The 18,556-nt window shown below is 43.6% G+C and overlaps 1 protein-coding gene across 3 annotated transcripts in view; it reads right to left on the bottom strand.

Moving 5' to 3' along the window:
* Nucleotides 1-6,043: 6,043 nt before the first annotated feature.
* Nucleotides 6,044-18,556, bottom strand: part of LOC106585720 (cAMP-specific 3',5'-cyclic phosphodiesterase 4D) — a 60,618-nt gene continuing 48,105 nt past the window's right edge. For 2 of the 3 annotated variants that reach the window (XM_014172261.2, XM_014172263.2), the window contains exons 7-14: nucleotides 13,437-13,530; nucleotides 13,130-13,308; nucleotides 12,816-12,914; nucleotides 12,539-12,703; nucleotides 12,255-12,354; nucleotides 11,533-11,687; nucleotides 11,009-11,314; nucleotides 6,044-10,904 (exon numbers count right to left, since the gene is read on the bottom strand). In XM_014172261.2, the coding sequence (XP_014027736.1) occupies nucleotides 10,425-10,904; nucleotides 11,009-11,314; nucleotides 11,533-11,687; nucleotides 12,255-12,354; nucleotides 12,539-12,703; nucleotides 12,816-12,914; nucleotides 13,130-13,308; nucleotides 13,437-13,530 (1,578 nt within the window). In that variant the 3' untranslated portion in view covers nucleotides 6,044-10,424. Of the gene's footprint in view, nucleotides 10,905-11,008; nucleotides 11,315-11,532; nucleotides 11,688-12,254; nucleotides 12,355-12,538; nucleotides 12,704-12,815; nucleotides 12,915-13,129; nucleotides 13,309-13,436; nucleotides 13,531-16,116; nucleotides 16,446-18,556 lie in introns of those variants that run through there. The other variant, XM_014172264.2, reaches the window with a different exon arrangement.

The raw sequence follows: 18,556 nt of genomic DNA, 5'->3' as shown, positions 1-18,556 counted from the left end.
ACCCTCTCTGCCCATTCATCACCATTTACCCGTTGTTGTCTTAGCTCTCTCGACCAACACCTGTGATTGCTTTATGCCTCTCTAATGTCAATATGCCTTGTCTACTGCTGTTTTGGGTTGGGGCTCATTGTTTTATTTCAGTGTAGAGCCCCCAGTCCCGCTCAACATGCCTTAGATAGCTCTTTTGTCCCACCCCCCATGCACACGGTGACCTCACCTGGTGTCACGCTTGTCGTTGGAAATGGAGGACCAAAACGCAGCAGGTAAGTGCAGGCTCATCTTGACGTTTATTTATTTTCAAAATGAATGCCAAAATAACAAACCACGAGAATGAACGAACAACCAACAGTCTGGCAAAGCATAGGCTCAACACAGAACAATCACCCACAAATAACAAACACACCCTCATATATGGGACTCTCAATCAAAGGCAGATAGACAACACCTGCCTTCAACTGAGAGTCCCAACTCCAATTAACCAAACATAGAAACAGACATACTAGACAAATCATAGAATACCTGAAAACCAAACAGTGCCCAAAAACCCCGGAATACTTAAACCAAATGCCCCTTCAACAAAACACACCACCCCGAACCACAAAAAACGAATACCCTCTGCCACGTCCTGACCAAACTACAATACCAATTAACCTTATACTGGTCAGGACGTGACACCTGGCTTAACTTGTGCCTCTAGCGATGCAACCTATCTCATCGTCACTCAATGCCTAGGTTTACCTCCACTGTACTCACATCCTACCATACCCTTGTCTGTAAATTATACCCTGAATCTATTCTACCATGCCCAGAAATCTGTTCCTTTTATTCTCTGTTTCCAACGCACTGGATGACCAGTTCTTATAGCCTTTAGCCGCACCCTTATTCTATTCTACTCCTCCTCTGTTCCTCTGGAGATGTATAGGTTAACCCAGGCCCTGTAGTCCCCAGTACTACACCTATTCCCCAGGCACTCTAATTTTTTTTACTTCTGTAACCGTAAAAGCCTTGGTTTCATGCATGTTAACATCAGAAGCATCCTCCCTAAGTTTGTTTTATTAAGTTTGTTTTATTCACTGCTTTAGTACGCTATGCCAAACCTGAAGTGCTAGCCTTGTCTGAATCCTGGATTAGGAAGGCCACCAAAAATTCTGAAATTTCCATCCCCAACTACAACATTTTCCATCAAGATAGAACTGCCAGAGGGGGCGGAGTTGCAATCTACTGCAGAGATAGCCTGCATTGTTCTGTCTTGCTATCCAGGTCTGTGCCCAAACAGTTCGAGCTTCTACTTTTAAAAATCCACCTTTCCAGAAATAAGTCTCTCACTGTTGACGCTTGTTATAGACCCCCCTCAGCCCCCAGCTGTGCCCTGGACACCATATGTGAATTGATTGCCCCCCATCTATCTTCAGTGTTCGTACTGTTAGGTGACTTGAACTGGGATATGCTTAACACCTCGGCTGTCCTACAATCTAAGCTAGATGCCCTCAATCTCACACAAATTATCAAGGAACCTACCAGGTACAACCCTAAATCCGTAAGATATCACCCTGACCAACTTGCCCTCCAAATACACCTCTGCTGTCTTCAACCAGGATCTCAGCGATCACTGCCTCATTGCCTGTGTCCATAATGGGTACGCGGTCATATGACCACCCCTCATCATTGTCAAACGCTCCCTAAAACACTTCAGCGAGCAGGCCTTTCTAATCGACCTGGCCCGGGTATCCTGGAAGGATATTGACCTCATCCCGTCAGTAGAGGATGCCTGGATGTTCTTTAAAAGTGCTTTCCTCACCATCTTAAATAAGCATGCCCCATTCAAAAAATGTAGAACTAAGAACAGATATAGCCCCTGGTTCACTCCTGACTTGATCAGCACAAAAACATCCAGTGGCATACTGCATTAGCATCAAATAGCCCCCGCGATATGCAACTTTTCAGGGAAGTCAGGAACCAATATGCACAGTCAGTTAGGAAAGGCTAGCTTTTCAAACAGAAATTTGCATCCTGTAGCACTAATTCCAAAGGCTAGAAATCACTGTCACCACCAATAAATCTACGATAATCTAGAAATTCAATAAGCATTTTCTACGGCTGGCCATGCTTTCCACCTGGCTACCCCTACCCCGGCCAACAGCTCTGCACCCCCCGCAGCAACTTGCCCAAGCCCCCCCCCCCCTCCCCCCGCTTCTCCTTCACCCAAATCCAGATAGCTGATGTTCTGAAAGAGCTGCAAAATCTGGACCCCTACTAATCAGCTGGGCTAGACATCCTGGACCCTCTCTTTCAAAAAATATCCGCCGCAATTGTTGCAACCCCAATTACTAGCCTGTTCAACCTCCTCGTATCGTCTGAGATCCCTAAAGATTGGAAAGCTGCCGCGGTCATCCCCCTCTTCAAAGGGGGAGACACTCTAGACCCAAACTGTTACAGATTTATATCCATCCTGCCCTGCCTTTCTAAAGTCTTCGAAAGCCAAGTTAACAAACAGATTACCGACCATTTCGAATCCCACCGTACCTTCTCCACTATGTAATCTGGTTTCCGAGCTGGTCATGGATGCACCTCAGGCACGCTCAAGTTCCTAAACGATATCATAACCGCCATCAATAAAGACAGCACTGTGCAGCCGTCTTCATCAACCTGGCCAAGGCTTTCGACTCTGTCAATCACCGCATTCTTATTGGCAGACGCACTGTGTTAACAAACCTCCAAACGAGCTTCAATGCCATACAACACTCCTTCCATGGCCTCCGAGTACTCTTAAATGCTAGTTAAACTAAATGCATGCTCTTCAATAGATCGCTGCCCGCACCCGCCCGCCTGACTAGCGTCACTACTCTGGACGGTTCTGACTTAGAATATGTGGACAACTACAAATACCTAGGTGTCTGGAGAGACTGTAAACTCTCCTTCCAGTCTCACATTAAGCATCTCCAATCCAAGATTAAATCTAGAATCGGCTTCCTATTTCGCAACAAAGCCTCCTTCACTCATGCTGCCAAACATACCCTCGTAAAACTGACCATCCTACCGATCCTCGACTTCGGCGATGTAATTTACAAAATAGCCCCCAACACTCTACTCAGCAAACTGGATGTAGTCTATCACAGGGCCATCCGTTTTGTCACTAAAGCCCCATATACTACCCACCACTGTGACCTGTATGCTCTCGTTGGCTGGCCCTCACTACATATCCGTCGCCAAACATACTGGCTCCAGGTCATCTATAAGTCTTTGCTAGGTAAAGCCCCACCTTATCTCAGCTCACTGGTCACCATAGCAACACCCACCCGTAGCACGCACTCCAGCAGGTATATTTCACTGGTCATCCCCAAAGCTAACACCTCATTTGGCCGCCTTTCCTTCCAGTTCTCTGCTGCCAATGACTGGAACGAATTGAAAAAGTCACTGAAGCTGTAGACTCATATCTCCCTCACTAACTATAAGCATCAGCTGTCAGAGCAGCTTACCAATAACTGCACCTGTACACAGCCCATCTGTAAATAGTCCACCCAACTACCCCATCCCCATATTGTTATTTTTTCTCTTTTGCACCCCAGTATCTATACTTGCACATCATCATCTGCATATCTATCACTCCAGTGTTAATGCTAAATTGTAATAATTTTGCCACTATTGACTATTTATTGCCTTACCTCCCTAATCTTACTACATTTGCACACACTGTATATATATTTTTTTCTATTGTGTTATTGACTGTACGTTTGTTTATTCCATGTGTAACTCTGTGTTGTTGTTTTTGTCGCACTGATTTGCATTATCTTGGCCAGGTCGCAGTTGTAAATGAGAACTTGTTCTCAACTGGCCTACCTAGTTAAAAAAAAAAAATTAAATAAGCTTTCCCTATGGTTCAGTTGTTTAAGCTGGTCACCTTTTCTAATTGAGGCTGAGGTAGGATTGCTTTGGTGTAGGGACTTGTAGTGAGTGGTTCGCCATGCGGTAGTTCTTATCACCTACATGTATGGGGTATTTATGTTCAGCCAAACGATCCTGGAGATGTGGACATGTGCACAGTGGACATCCCAGTCTGTAGATGACATAGGTGGTATTACATTTAATATAATTTTTTTTATTTGATATTATGTTAGAGGCTGTATCAACAAAATACTTTTATGTAGCCTACAATATTCCTGCAACAAAGATCCTCTTGTCTGAAAAGGTCATTTTTGATGGATGGATTTTGGGGATCAATTTTACATATTACTTGACATGGACAATGCACATTGATCTAGAGGAAAAAGAAACGCACACCTAATTAGGCGAGGTGCTGGATAGCGGAGTGGAAAACTTGAAAATAAAGGAGAGCCGCACACTCTAAGAGCTCAGATGCAAAAATGTAATGTCCAACGTTTCATTTTTGCATCTGAGCTCTTAGAGTGTGTGGCTCTCCTTTATTTTCAATGCACATTGATCAACATTTCTGTAAATATGCCAGATTTAGCCAGCTAGGTAGTTGTAGTCCCTGGGTAGGTAGATAAAACATTACAAAAAGCATAATAAACATTTAATAAGCATTCATTCTACAGCTGCACTGCCGACTACAATCTATACCCTGAGCAAACAGAAGATGGCACTACCAAGCCAACAAAGGTCCGCTTGTCTGAAAAGTTCATATGGACATGTATTTTGATTATACAGTGGCACTCTCCAGATCACTGCTTACCCTATATATACCACAGGAAGCTGCTGAGGGGAAAACGGCTGGAATGGAGTGAATGGAATGGTATCAAACACATGGAAATCATGTTTGATACAATTCCATTTATTCTGTTCCAATGATTGCTATGAGCCCGTCCTCCCCAATTAAGGTGCCACTTGCAGCCTGTGACATATACCCTGAGCAAACAGAAAATGTCACTGCTCATATGAATGGAATCTGTCTTTTTAAAAAATTTTAACTGTCGGTATCTGATGTGACCACCATTGCCTCATGTAGCGCGGCATGTCCTTTGCATAGAGTTGATCAGTCTGTTGATTGTGGCCTGTGGAATGTTGTCCCACTCCTCTTCAAACGCTTTGCGAAGTTGCTGGATTTTGGCAGGAACTGGAACACGCTGTCGTTCACGTCAATCCAGAGCATCGCAAACATGCTCAATGGGTGACATGTCTGGTGATAATGCAGGCCATGGAAGAACTGGGACATTTTCAGCTTCAAGGAATTGTGTACAGATCCTTGTGACATGGGGCTGTGCATTATCATGCTGAAACATGAGGTGATGGCGGCGGGTGAATGGCACGACAATGGGCCTCAGAATCTTTGTGCATTCAAATTGCAATCAATAAAATGAAATTGTGTTCATTGTCTGTAGCTTATGCCTGCCCATACCATAACCACACCGCCACCATGGGGCAAACCGCTCACCCACACTACGCCATTCACGTGGTCTGCGGTTGTAAGGCCGTTTGGACGTACTACCAAATGATCTAAAACGACGTTGGAGGCAGCTTATGGTAGAGAAATTAACATTCAATTCTCTGGCAACAGCTCTGTTGGACATTGCTGCAGTCAGCATGCCAATTGCAAGCTCACACAAAACTTGAGACATCCGTTGCATTGTGTTGTGACAAAACTGCACATTTTAGAGTGGTCTTTTATTATCCCCAGCACAAGGTGCACCTGTGTAATGATAATGCTGTTGAATCAGCTTCTTGATATGCCACACTTGTCAGGTGGATGGATTATCTTGGCAAAGGAAAAATACTCACGAACAGGGATGTAAACAAATTTGTGCACAAAATTTGAGAGAAATAAGCTTTTTGCGCATAAGGAACATTTCTGGGATATTTTATTTCAGCTCATGAAACATGGGACCAACACTTTACATGTTGCCTTTATATTTTTGTTCAGTGTATTTCTGAATCTGTCACAATGACTAACCAGTCATCATCCCTGCTCCAAGCCAACTTCACTTAAAGATTGTTAGAATCATCATCATCATCATCATCACAGACAGGCTTATCTTTACTAAATAAACGGTACAGGAGTCTATATAATGACACAGAAGAGACCAACGGGTAGGCAGAATCAACCCATGCTTTTATTTCATCTGTTGCATATAAAAACATTTTTTCTTCAGTTTTCTTTTTTTTACTGAAAGTTTATGATCTACAGTGCTATCCAATAGACTGCAATTAACAAGGAATCCATTAAAATAACTTTATATTGTCTTGTGAAACTTCCAGACAAGTTGGCATTCTAAAGACATAACCCAAAAATAATTGTCCTGAAGACCTTTTTGAAGTTACAGTTTGTGTGTTACAGTTTGTGTATTTCTTTCATACCATAAGAACACAAAATGAGAAAAGAACCCACCGATTCCATTGGTCCAGGGCTGTTTAGAATCTACAGTATGCGTGTCAAAATAAGAGTCCCCATCGAAGGACGTGTTTTTAGGATGACACCCCCCCTTACCCCCACCCCACCTCACTCCATAATTACTAGCCTTCTCCTCTTCAAGCAGAAAGATGACAGTGGTTTTGGATATTGCATGTGGTATGAGTGAACGTGCTTGCCAAGCATGGCTGAGTAGCACATCGTGAGTGTTTCAGCCTAAATAAATGCAGCAGTGACTGAACACGTGGATGTGTCTCTTCGTCGTGGTGCTTCACAACCCTATAGGATCCACCGTCCCCACAGATCCAGCTTGGCCAAGCCACCACTCATCTAGTGGATTTTAGGCCCGAGTCGACCTGGAACTCCACAGCCATGACCTCCGTTTTCAACCTTGACAACAGAATGTATAGCACGTGCTGCCTTTTTTTCCATGTTCACATAATATTTCTGATTTGGCTGTGAAGGAAAAAGGCGACATTATTTCATGAATTCCTTTCACAACTCGAGGCCATTGTCTGGGTCAGGTCAGCTCAAACCACAAGACTATCTAATGCAGCAAACGAGGAGAAGAAAAAGAAAAGAGAGACTAAAACATGGCATGTTGAATTTAAGGCACAGCCCATGGGCCAAGGAACAGCTTCCCCTAAAAAACTATTTGGCTTTCCCCTGTCCTCCTTCGCTCTGAGCAAGCTTCTCAGATAACCAATATCAATGGATGATTTTCCACTGAATAAGCATGTGTAATAAACATTCTCTCAACAAGAGGTCCGTAATACAGCCACACCATCACCATAAGGGATGATAAGAGTAAATCATTTACAACAAACAGCATCATGATGAGAATAATAATAATTATAGTATATACAACACAATAAATATATGTTTGTAAACAGAGATACAACCAGAAAAGCGGTATTATGGTAAGGTCATCGGGTGAGGATGGGGAAAAACAACTTGGCACAAGAACATAAGAATGAAATAAAACATTTGAAATTACACATTTCTTTTCAAATAAGCACTCTAACAATTCTTGAATTTTTTATACTGTATGTACATATTTAGAGAAAAAAAGCCTATTTGGGTATAGTAACTGGAAAGCCTGTACTGCGGTCTATGCTACAGCGAAAACTTTACTGTACCGCCTTAATATGGCAAGAAAGACACAACTAATACAAAAATATTTCAATAAATAATAGCATCAATTGTAATACCAACAACAATAGAAACGTGTAAAAGAAAGTCTCTTGGCTGAAGTGTATAGAGTCTTGTTCAAGCCTAATGTGCACGTGAGTTTTGGCGAGTTTTAATTTTAAAAAAGTGAAGTAGTGAGATATGAAAACATCCATTATCTATAGCCAACTTGTCTTCTTATGAGACCACTGCACAATGGAGCTGATTGTCTTGTGTTCTTGGTCAAAACAAACAAATCCAAGCTTAGTGTGATGACAATGACAGAGGGTCATGAACCGTCAAAATTATGTTTTAAATCAAATTGGATGATATTTGGATAACCAAATCAAAGTACATTGACCAGAAGTATGAAAAATTACTGTTGCTTCTACATTGAAAAATTTTGGGTCCCCTCCGCCATGTCAAACACTTGGATTCAGGAGGCGGGATTATTAAAGGGATAGGGTGACATCACCCTAACTCTAATTTTAATACACCAACGGTAACATGATATTCTCTTACCTAATTTAAATAAGTACCGCCTTGTTACCAACATTTTAGAAGGCGTGTTTGCGAAGGGGTTTGGTTTATATAGCTACTCTACTGTTGCCAAATTTAGACTATAGGGTGTCAGCAAATATAATGAAAAGTTTATACTATTCATCTATGGCAAAGATACTTATATGTCTCCCCTTTCATCTGTGTCTGGTGTTCGCTAGTGGCTAGCTAGGTCTTCAGACAGCATGAAACAAAAGGGGGGGAAGGGTCGTTCAAAACCCTGACGCAGTTGTCATGTCAACACATCTGTCAGTGCTGCTGTGAACCGCATCACAAGAGACATGCCGAATGGGAGATTAAAATACGTACATCACTGATGCAATTTCAATGTTGTTTGAGTTGCTTTGTGTATCACCAAATTTGCTTGAGATGATTTTACTGCAACACTGTTCACTGCATCCAAGTTTCATGACATAGGCCTTTCAAAGAGCTGTCAATCAAGGCAAGCTCATGAATATTAGCTCCCCACCTCAGCCTGTCATTTAAAACTTCCTGGTAGTTCTTTTTGTTGTTGAACATTTCTATCCCCCCAAAATATTATGAGTGATATTTTAGTCAGTCAAAAGGCTACTTTACATGGGAATCAGAATGACTGTCTGTGACTGCTAATGTGTGAAAACATCAACCATGTAGTGCATTGGAAAAAATTACTGACCTGCAGTAAGGGCTGTGGTCAATTCCATTTTAAGTAAGCACTCACAAATGCTGTTGTAATAATCTGTCACTGTACATATTTCAGACATCTCACAAAGCTATTACTTTATCTGAGGGATTTCAAAGATTCATCTCTATGTTTATTATTATTTATTATTAATGAACTATTATTCAAGAAATTGCTTCCCGAATATGAAATCGAATTGACCACCTCCCTACACCACAATTAGGAAATGGAGACATGATTGACAGGTAATAGGAAATAAGGTTACCATGTGTGCACAAAAAGTGTCGCAACCCGTCAAATTACCAAAATTCTATTATAACATTGCTATAGGTATCAAACCCCCCCATAGAATTCCACAGTACAGCAGAGCGTGGTGACATCACCTCTGTACACTTGCAGCACTCCAATGCAGCAGTCCAATGCTTCTAACAAGCATTGCATTGTCCGATGACATGCGCTCATATTTACTGCAGGCAACAATAAGTAGACCTTCAAGGATTCTTTCTGGTCAGTCAGACAAAATGATTTCATTCAATGTAAAGTCAAGTATGTGTCAACATGTGTCATGTTTTTCTTCAGTGAAAACAATCCTTGAAATGATTGTTGCACGATTATGACAACCGAACATGGGGACAGTGGTATGGGAGTAATAGTGTAAATGCTTTTTGATAAACATGCAATTCCAAATCAAGCTCTAGCACCTACCCTTTAGGCAGTCCTGTAGATCTGAGAGGATTGGATCCACTAATATCTATCCAATCCTCTCAGATCTACTGCGTAGAGGGTAGGGGCAAGGGCTTGATTTGTAATTCTGAGAATACTCCCCAATACTCCCCCCAAAACAATAACTGGTAAGTTACCCTTTTACACACAGAAAAGCAGTGGCAGATGAGGCATTTCTCATCAACAGTTTTCAAGTGCCTTCCAAATGTTTTCAAAAGTCTTATCTACAATAGATCTCCATGTTATGTATGGTACGATACAAAAACTCTATCGAGGTTAAACCTAGCATTAGAGCTGTAAGATCTTAGCCTTTTTTAGTCAGGTTTTCAAGGAAGACTTAAACTTCAGAAAAGTGTCTTGATAAATTCCCACAATGCATTTCTCTCGATGTGCTGCAGTGCCTCTCTCCATCGTGACGTGTCCTGTTGGGATTTCATTCATCCAGACCACACAACAACGTAGCGTGTTGCTTTGCTGATAAATACAAACAACTAAGAAAAACAGACACTACAGTCACTTCTGAAGAATGGGCACTTAATAACACACAGAAACACCGCCATTGGTCAGCCAAGGCTGAAAGGAGTAGAGATATACTGTATATGAACAGCATTAAACACACTCTAAACTCTAATCATATTCCTTAATGTAACTTCAACACACTAGGACTGGGTTTTGAAGGGAAATAACACACAGACTACTCCGGTACAAACGGGAATGGAAAAGAGTTTTCCTGAGTGCAAAAAAGTTGAAGAAGTACCAGTGGGTGTGTCTGAGAAGCTGACCAAGGATGAGGAGGGAGGAGTGGCCAAGGGGTGAACAGCGTGCGCTTTGGAACCCTAAACATAAATATATAAAAAAATAACAGACATTGTCCACAAAACCCCCAAAATACTCTAGAAATAATCATCTCTGGTTACTAAGAAGAAAAGTTTAGTTGCAGTCCATACACTGCTATGTATCGGCTGGTTTCTCCTCTCCCTTCTCTTCCCCTTCCTCCCCCTCCTCTTCCTCCTCCACTACACAAGGTTGTGACGAAGAGGACTCTCCCTCCACTTCCTCTTCCTCCTCCTCCCCAACCTGTTCGTCCAGTAGTATCTCTGTCGACTCTGAGTCCTGCGTACAGAGTGTTTTTGAGTCACTACAACTGTTCTCCTCTTCTTCATCCTCTTCCTCGGGTTGGCTGCCACTGTCCTTCTCCGTGTCCGATTCCCCGTCCTCCTCCAGTGTGAGTTCAAACTGGAACTTGTCCCCTCCAGGGGGACGGCTGCCGTCCTCAGGCTCGTCCAGGGTAGGTGAGGGGCTCTGGGGGATGGTGCTCTGGTACCACTCCCTGTTGTCCTCCAGAGTGTCCAGGATGTCCTGAGCGTCAGGGTGCACCAGGTCTGCCCATGTCTCCCATAGAGGGTGGACGATGTAGTCAATAAAGCCCACCTGGAGAGATGACAGAGAGGGTTAGGGTTAGTGAAAAACAATAGAAAGGATTTGTGTATGTGTGTTTGGTGTGTGCGTGTTAGGGGGGTTGTATGAGTGGGTACCTGGCTCTTCTGGACAGAGGCGTTGTGTTTGTCACACATAGGGCTGATCTCCATGCCTCTCTCCCTCTCCCTGTCCCCCTGGGTGAAGAACTCTTCCATGATGCGGTCGGTCCACTGGCGGTACAGCTGCAGGGGTTTGGTGGGGTTACTCAGGTCTGCACAGTGCACCATGTTCTGCAAAACTTGGATCCTGTCAGAGTAGTTGTCCAGGAGTAGAACTCCAGAGCTGGTCACCTTCTTGGTCTCCACCATGGTCTTCAGGTCAGCCAGGAGGTTCATGTGCTTGGACATGTCAGTCGCTAGGACCTGGGAACCACCAGAGACACAACACAGACTGTCACAATACTGCCAGGGACAAACCAATAGAACACATCTTCTATATTAATGGAGAGTTTGGTAACATCTGATAACATAGAAGAATTAAACAGTAGCACTCAAGTATAACCATGGACATTTTTTAAGCTGATGTGAACACTATTTCAGAGATGTTCCTATTGGTTACTGATTACTATCCAGTCACTAACGATGTCGATGACCATCTTGCGCAGTGATTGTCGTTGTTTTTTGGTCAGGTTCTGGAAGATGTCACAGTTCTCTTCCTGAAGCAGCTTGAAGCCCACAGCCAGGTGGTGGTTCTCCAGGACTGACGAGTCATTGTACATGAGGGCCAGCTCCGAGTCTGGGGGACAAACACACATACACTGACTCAGATGTTTGACATGTTCAATGAAGAGGTGTTGTTGAGGTCCTTATAACTTTAACATAAATATTCACTTAAACAGATCTGGTGTTCTGGCTGACAGAGGCTCATTCTAGTGTTTCCTGACTGACGACTCCTACTGCCTTCGCTGCAGGGCATCCCCCTCTGGACTTCAGGGAGACACCACATGGCACAACGGAGGAGGAGGTGTGTGTGTGTGTGTGTGTGTGTGTGTGTGTGTGTGTGTGTGTGTGTGTGTGTGTGTGTGTGTGTGTGTGTGTGTGTGTGTGTGTGTGTGTGTGTGTGTGTGTGTGTGTGTGTGTGTGTGTGTGTGTGTGTGTGTGTGTGTGTGTGTGTGTGTGTGTGTGTGTGTGTGTGTGTGTGTGTGTGTGTGTGTGGGTTGAATATCTCAGTGGGGTTGTTTAGTAGCCTGTGTGCTTGATGTTGAGTGTTAATCCCCAATGCTGGGGAGAGACAGAGGGCATCCATCATGCCTCGTGTAAGTCAGTGACGTAACTGATCAATCAGGTCTGTATTTAGACTCACTGGTGTTGATGAGGAACTGGTTGGAGACTCCAGGGTGATCCACGTCATGAATAGCACTGGCAAATATGGCAGCTAGGATCTCCAGGTCTGTGAACACAGCCTGGGAACAGCAGAGAGGACAGTACAGGGTTACACCAGCCATTCAACCAAATAACAGCAATCAGAAATCTGTCAGTTACAATCCTGACAAATTAAAGCTGAAGTATATTTTTGTGGGTCTAGGTTTTATACAAATACAAATGCAGTGTTATTGATGGATTGACTGATTGATTGAGGGGTCCAACCTCTAGAGCGGGGGTGGATAGCAGCACGTGAGTGGACTGGGTGACATCAGCAGCATGGATGTTGTTGTGGTAGGCCACGTCACCATGATAATGGTCTTCTAAGGTCATCAGGTAGGTTATAAAGGTGTCGAGTGGAATTTTAAACGTTTTTAACAAGTCTCTCTCCTATAAGAAAAACAAAACAAAAACATAATGTTGTATTGTAGTAGACTGTGGATACAAGTCATGTTAGTACAATCAACAAAAATAAAGCAGATCAAATTGAACTTATCTATACCTGGAATATAGTGTGCATCATGACGGTCAGGGGCCTGTTCCCAGAGAACTGAGTGACTTTGAAAACGTTAAGGCCCCATTTATTTACATCCTCCAGCTCCTGCAAAGGGAAAACAACCATTCTTACACTGATATAGTCGTTTTAGAGCCTAGCCTCACTCTCTTGGTCTTCTCCTCTTTCTCTATCCCTCCTCTCTAGATCTTTCCCTACAACTCTCTCCCCTATATCACCCTCTATCCCTCTTTCTCCCTCACCCTCTCTCTTCATGTCTCCTCGTCCTCCCTTTCCTAACCCTCTCTCCCACTGCTGCCCACCTTAGCCAGTTCGTCCTCTGTCTCGCTCTTGACTCCGAAGCGGGGTATGTTAGAGTTGGTGAGGCTGGAGCTGTGCTGCAGTTTCTTCACCCCACTGATCTCAGACATGGGCCTATTCTTCTTGTCTTCCTTCTCCTTCTGCGTCTGGGGAGTTGGCATCTCCACCTCGTGCTGCTTGTCTGTGTCAAACACATAGAATAAGAGACAGTGAGACGTCCAATAGGGTGCCATTTGGGACACAGCTCTGGCCTCTCTACAGTGTCCAGAATGAGCAGGGAGGAGCCCAGTGGTCACTGTGGTCACTCACCCAGGAAGGTGCTGGAGATGAACTCTGACACCTGGTTCCCTGAGCGACTCATCTCAGACAGGTGGCTGAGCTCCCTGTTCAACATTCTCTTGAACTGGAACACAACACACACACACACACACACACACACACACACACACACACACACACACACACACACACACACACACACACACACACACACACACACACACACACACACACACACACACACACACACACACACACACACACACACAGACAGACAGACAGACAGACAGACACACAGACACACACAGACATACGGACACAGAGAGAAGGGGTTACAGTGTGTAGTATACCAGGAAAAAAAATATGGAGTTACATTCTGCACTGGATGTGTCAATCATGATTTTGTATGATTTAAGTTAAGTTGGTGGAATCCTGGAGCACAAATTGGAGGATTCTGTATGGCCATATCTGCCATTGAGGGTCAAAGTCATATCTTATATATTTGTTTTATTTTATTTTACACCCCGATCTTGTCTCATCGCTGCAACTCCCCAACAGGCTCAGGAGAGCCGAAGGTGGAGTCATAAGTCCTTTGAAAAATGACCCGCCACCTTAACCCAGAAGCACCAATGTGTCGGAGGAATTGACCGGATGAGCCAAGTAAAGCCCCACCGGCCAAACCCTTTCCTAACCCAGAAGACACTGGGCCAATTGTGTGCCGTCCTATGGGACTCCCGGCCACGGCCCGGTTGTGGCACAGTCTGGGAATGAACCCGGGTCTGTAGTAACGCCTCTAGCCCTGCGATGCAGTGCCACTCGGGAGGCCCCGGCTAAAGTAATTTCTAACGGTAGGAGAGTCTTTTAGAAGGGAAACAGCAGACACTGTGAGACACCACACTTTAATCAGTACTATTACAGCATGCTCCACACACACACACACACACACACACACACACACACACACACACACACACACACACACACACACACACACACACACACACACACACACACACACACACACACACACACACACACACACACACAGTTGAGAGGTTGGAGGGAGTACAGATCAGGTGAGATACCCGCTGCACCCCTCTGCTAGCAACAGTTCTGATGTAATCAGTAACCCAATTCTCCGTCACCCACTTTCATTCTCCCTATCCTTTGCTCCCACTCTCCCTCAGTCTCACCCTCTGGAATGGCAGACCCAAATTTAGCTTTGGCCTTCGATTTGGAGGACATTCAGAGGAATGGGTAGCTGAACTCTTAAACAACAGTGATTGCGAAACCAGGCTGAAGGCTTCAGCGAGCGCTGCAAAGCAGTTCCGTAAAATGATACATTTTATCGCACTTTCCCGCAGCGCTCTCTCACCACAGCTACATCAGCGGTCCCAACCCACAAATGTATTTCTTTAAACACACAAAAGGCTATATGAAGGCTGTATCTAGTTATATGTATCTAGTTTCACACAGATTTGGCTATAATTTGTCAATTAGATTTAGCTACAATATCCCAAAGACATCGCAAGTAGATAAAGCCCAAGAATCTATAGTGATATTTCTAAGAGCGTCTACTATTACAATATGATACTACAATATTATTTTGGGACAATATTTTATCGATTTTTGTCTCCATGTATCGATTAATAAAATCTATTTTTTTGGCTACTGTAGGTAGCGTTAGCTAGCGCTAGTTGGCTGTACCTGCACCAAAACTCCAGTATTTTTCATCCTATAGCTGGTTCTCCATATTATTTTGAAATAGTGAGCCAACATGTTTTTAGCACCATTTTTTCCCTGACTGATCAGAACTTGTTTTCTCATGCTCTCTATTGTCTCTCTGCAGCAGGTATTGTCAGCAATTTGTTTCGAACGTCAAAATCATAGTAAAATCGCAGTATTGAATAGTAACACAAAATCGTGAGAATCATGAGAATATCGTATCGTGAGGTCCCTGGCAATTTTCCAGCCCTAGCGTCTACTGTCCTCAACTGTAGTGCTGACAACATTTACATTTCATTCTAAACCTGGCAATTGTTGACCCCACGTTAGCCTGGCCAAACTAAGGGATTTGAACTCAACACCTTCAAGTGACCTTATCCAATGATCAAACAGTGTATATGAGTGTGGAACAAAGTGCTGAACATCTCTGTATCGCTGGACATGTTGGTGAAGCTTGAATCTTCCCTTCCTTACAATAGAGTCGCTGCAATTATTTTGGTACCCAAAGCAAAATAATCTTTGTTCTAGAAAGTGACTGCCGTTGATACAGCCCTTTGATATTCACCAATGCACTCGATGCCACCCTTTCCCACACAGCATATCCCTTTTCCTGCATTTCATACCAAAACTGGTCCCTGTATGCTATAAGCTATCATGTGAACATACTCTTCCATAGAGGCATCTGTAGCCGGGAGTGAGAGCAACACCCTTATCACACCAACTGGGGAGAGCTGCAGACGACACACCCAACCATACTACCATTTATTTATAATGCCAGAAGTACAGATGGATTATGTCACACAACACCTTTGTCTCTCTATTTACAGTTCAAATAAACAAAGTTCAAGTGGATGTCAGGGACAAGCCTACTTTTCCTTTGTCTGGTAATGACATCATTCTCACCTCATCAGAGGAATGATGGCTGCTTTTTCAGAAAACAATATATTAATAGTATTAGAATAATAAAATCCACCTCACATCTTACCTTTATATATCCCCAGGACACAGAGAGCAGGTAGTTGGCCTCAGGCATTTTGAAAAAACAAAATATGTGGTCCAAATATAAAGAGAACAGGCAGACTAGAGCCAGCTACAGCACAGAAAAACAGGCTAGAGAGACCACCAGCAAAAGCAGCTCAATACAGCGAGAGCACAGAGTCCATGAATAAGAGGAGTTTTGAGGTGTACAGCAGGTCCATCCACTGAACACAGTCTGTCATATCTGTTCCGTTCCTCCCCATTGGGAAAGCTATAGTCCAGGATCCTGACTGGAGCACTGCACTCTGGGGAAGCTGGGGACAGAGTGTGGGTGCCCGGGGCTCTGATGAGAGCATCCTCACACACACACACACACACACACACACACACACACACACACACACACACACACACACACACACACACACACACACACACACACACACACACACACACACACACACACACACACACACACACAGCTGGGGTGTGTGAATAATAGATGGAGTGAGAGGAGGATGCTTGGATGCTGCCGGTGCTTGTGGAGAGAGAAGGTCTGTCAATGGTTTGTAAATAAGGCTGCTTCTGCCTGTCTATCACACACACTGAAGCACACGGCTGCTGCCCTCATCCACACACACAGCCTATCAGGGAGAGGATAGGGAAAACAGTGAGCTCATCACCACAGCTAATTGGCTGGACAGGAGCAGAGTGAGCTCATCCCTCTATGTGATTGGCTGAGGTCGAGGTTGGAAGTTAGTCCTCTGAGGAGTTTTTCCCCCATATTTAAAAAAAAACATTTGTGCAGTACAGCGGGATGGGGACATACTGTTTGCTTGTGCTGTGTGTTGTCATCTAGCTGAAGTAATCTGTGAGACACTTGCTGGAAGCGGAGATTGTCTCATCTTGGTCATGCAATATTCACACTGAAAATAATTCAGGCAAATATCCTGGGAGAAAACCACACGTTTAAATCCCATTAAACTTTCACAAGTCATGAGCATCACTGGACTGTCTGGGACAGTTAGTACAGCATTGAGAATACTGTATGTCACTTCACTAAGGGTCATACATGAAGCTGGATTCCATTTGTTTGACTATGAGACCATGGCTTTGTCCTTTGGTCAAAAGAAGTGCACTATATAGGGAATATGGTCCCATTTGGGACACAGCCCATGGTCCAGAGTTGTATGGCGAGCAATAACCTAGCTGTGCTTTCTCTGAACTGGGGATGGGTACAGCACCACTGTATGTGTACTTCTGAAGCAGTTTGGATGGAGTATGGATGGACGGTAGTCAGAACACATTCAAATCCTTAACAGAGGAAAAGAGAGCAGGCTAGAGTTTTGCTTAAATTAACATGCCACCTCAAAGTATTTAGAATGGCAAACTAGACTGGTGGGCATACTTAGACTTATACACTATTAGTTTCCTACCAAAATCCCCTCAGTAGATGGTAGACAGACAGAGCCACAATAGTGTGAGGGTACTGTCGTGTCTCAGATTACTTTACACCTTGCGTCCCCAAAGGTGCCCAGAATGGATTGTGGGTAGTTTACAGCTGCTGGAACAGATGAGACTGCTGGTCACCCGTTGAGAGAGATATAGCGCCTCTGCCTGGGTCCGAGAGACTAGGAACAGGCCGTCACAGGCCCACAAAACACCCACGCACGTACAAATGCGCGCACACACACACACACACACACACACACACACACACACACACACACACACACACACACACACACACACACACACACACACACACACACACACACACACACGGTCAGCTAGCTAGCCGGTATGCTATTGATAGCTCAGCGAAGAGGTGTGAACACACACCTTTGGGTAGAAATCACACCATGTTTAGCTGAGACTTGTATGTAATTTGAAGTGGGACCCAAAATAGGAATTCCCTATGGAATATAGACCCAATCAAATGGATCTCATATCTAGAGCTATTGTTTGTTTTCTCACTTTATTTTGGTGGAAGATTTTTGTGTGTATGTAAAAGCTAACAACATGTACAACAAACTCACACACAGTTTACACATGATTCCACATAATGACATATGTCCATTATTAATACAACATGCCCTTTGCTATTAATAACCAATATGTCTTTCTACAATTTCAGGGTAGATCAGGGACAATAATGACATGTGAGTGTGACATAATCAAATAGGTGGGTGAAAAATACAGCGATTTCAGACGTTTGAAAATGAATGCCTAAACTGTTAAGCTTTGAGTTGTATCTGTTTTAACCTTGTAACAACTCAGAATGAATGCCTAAACTGTTAAGCTTTGAGTTGTATCTGTTTTAACCTTGTAACAACTTGTTCAACTACATGTAGTTCACTACTCCCCAACACTGCCAGTGAATGAAACATAGAATTAGGAATTAGAATACTAGAATGGCCTTTAACATTATTTTAATGGGACAAATG

This window comes from Salmo salar, chromosome ssa24 (genome assembly GCF_905237065.1).
Source record: "Salmo salar chromosome ssa24, Ssal_v3.1, whole genome shotgun sequence".
In the NCBI taxonomy this organism is placed as follows: domain Eukaryota; kingdom Metazoa; phylum Chordata; class Actinopteri; order Salmoniformes; family Salmonidae; genus Salmo; species Salmo salar.
The sequence above is the reverse complement of the archived record's forward strand: the minus strand, read 5'-3'. Positions and strand labels throughout refer to the sequence as shown.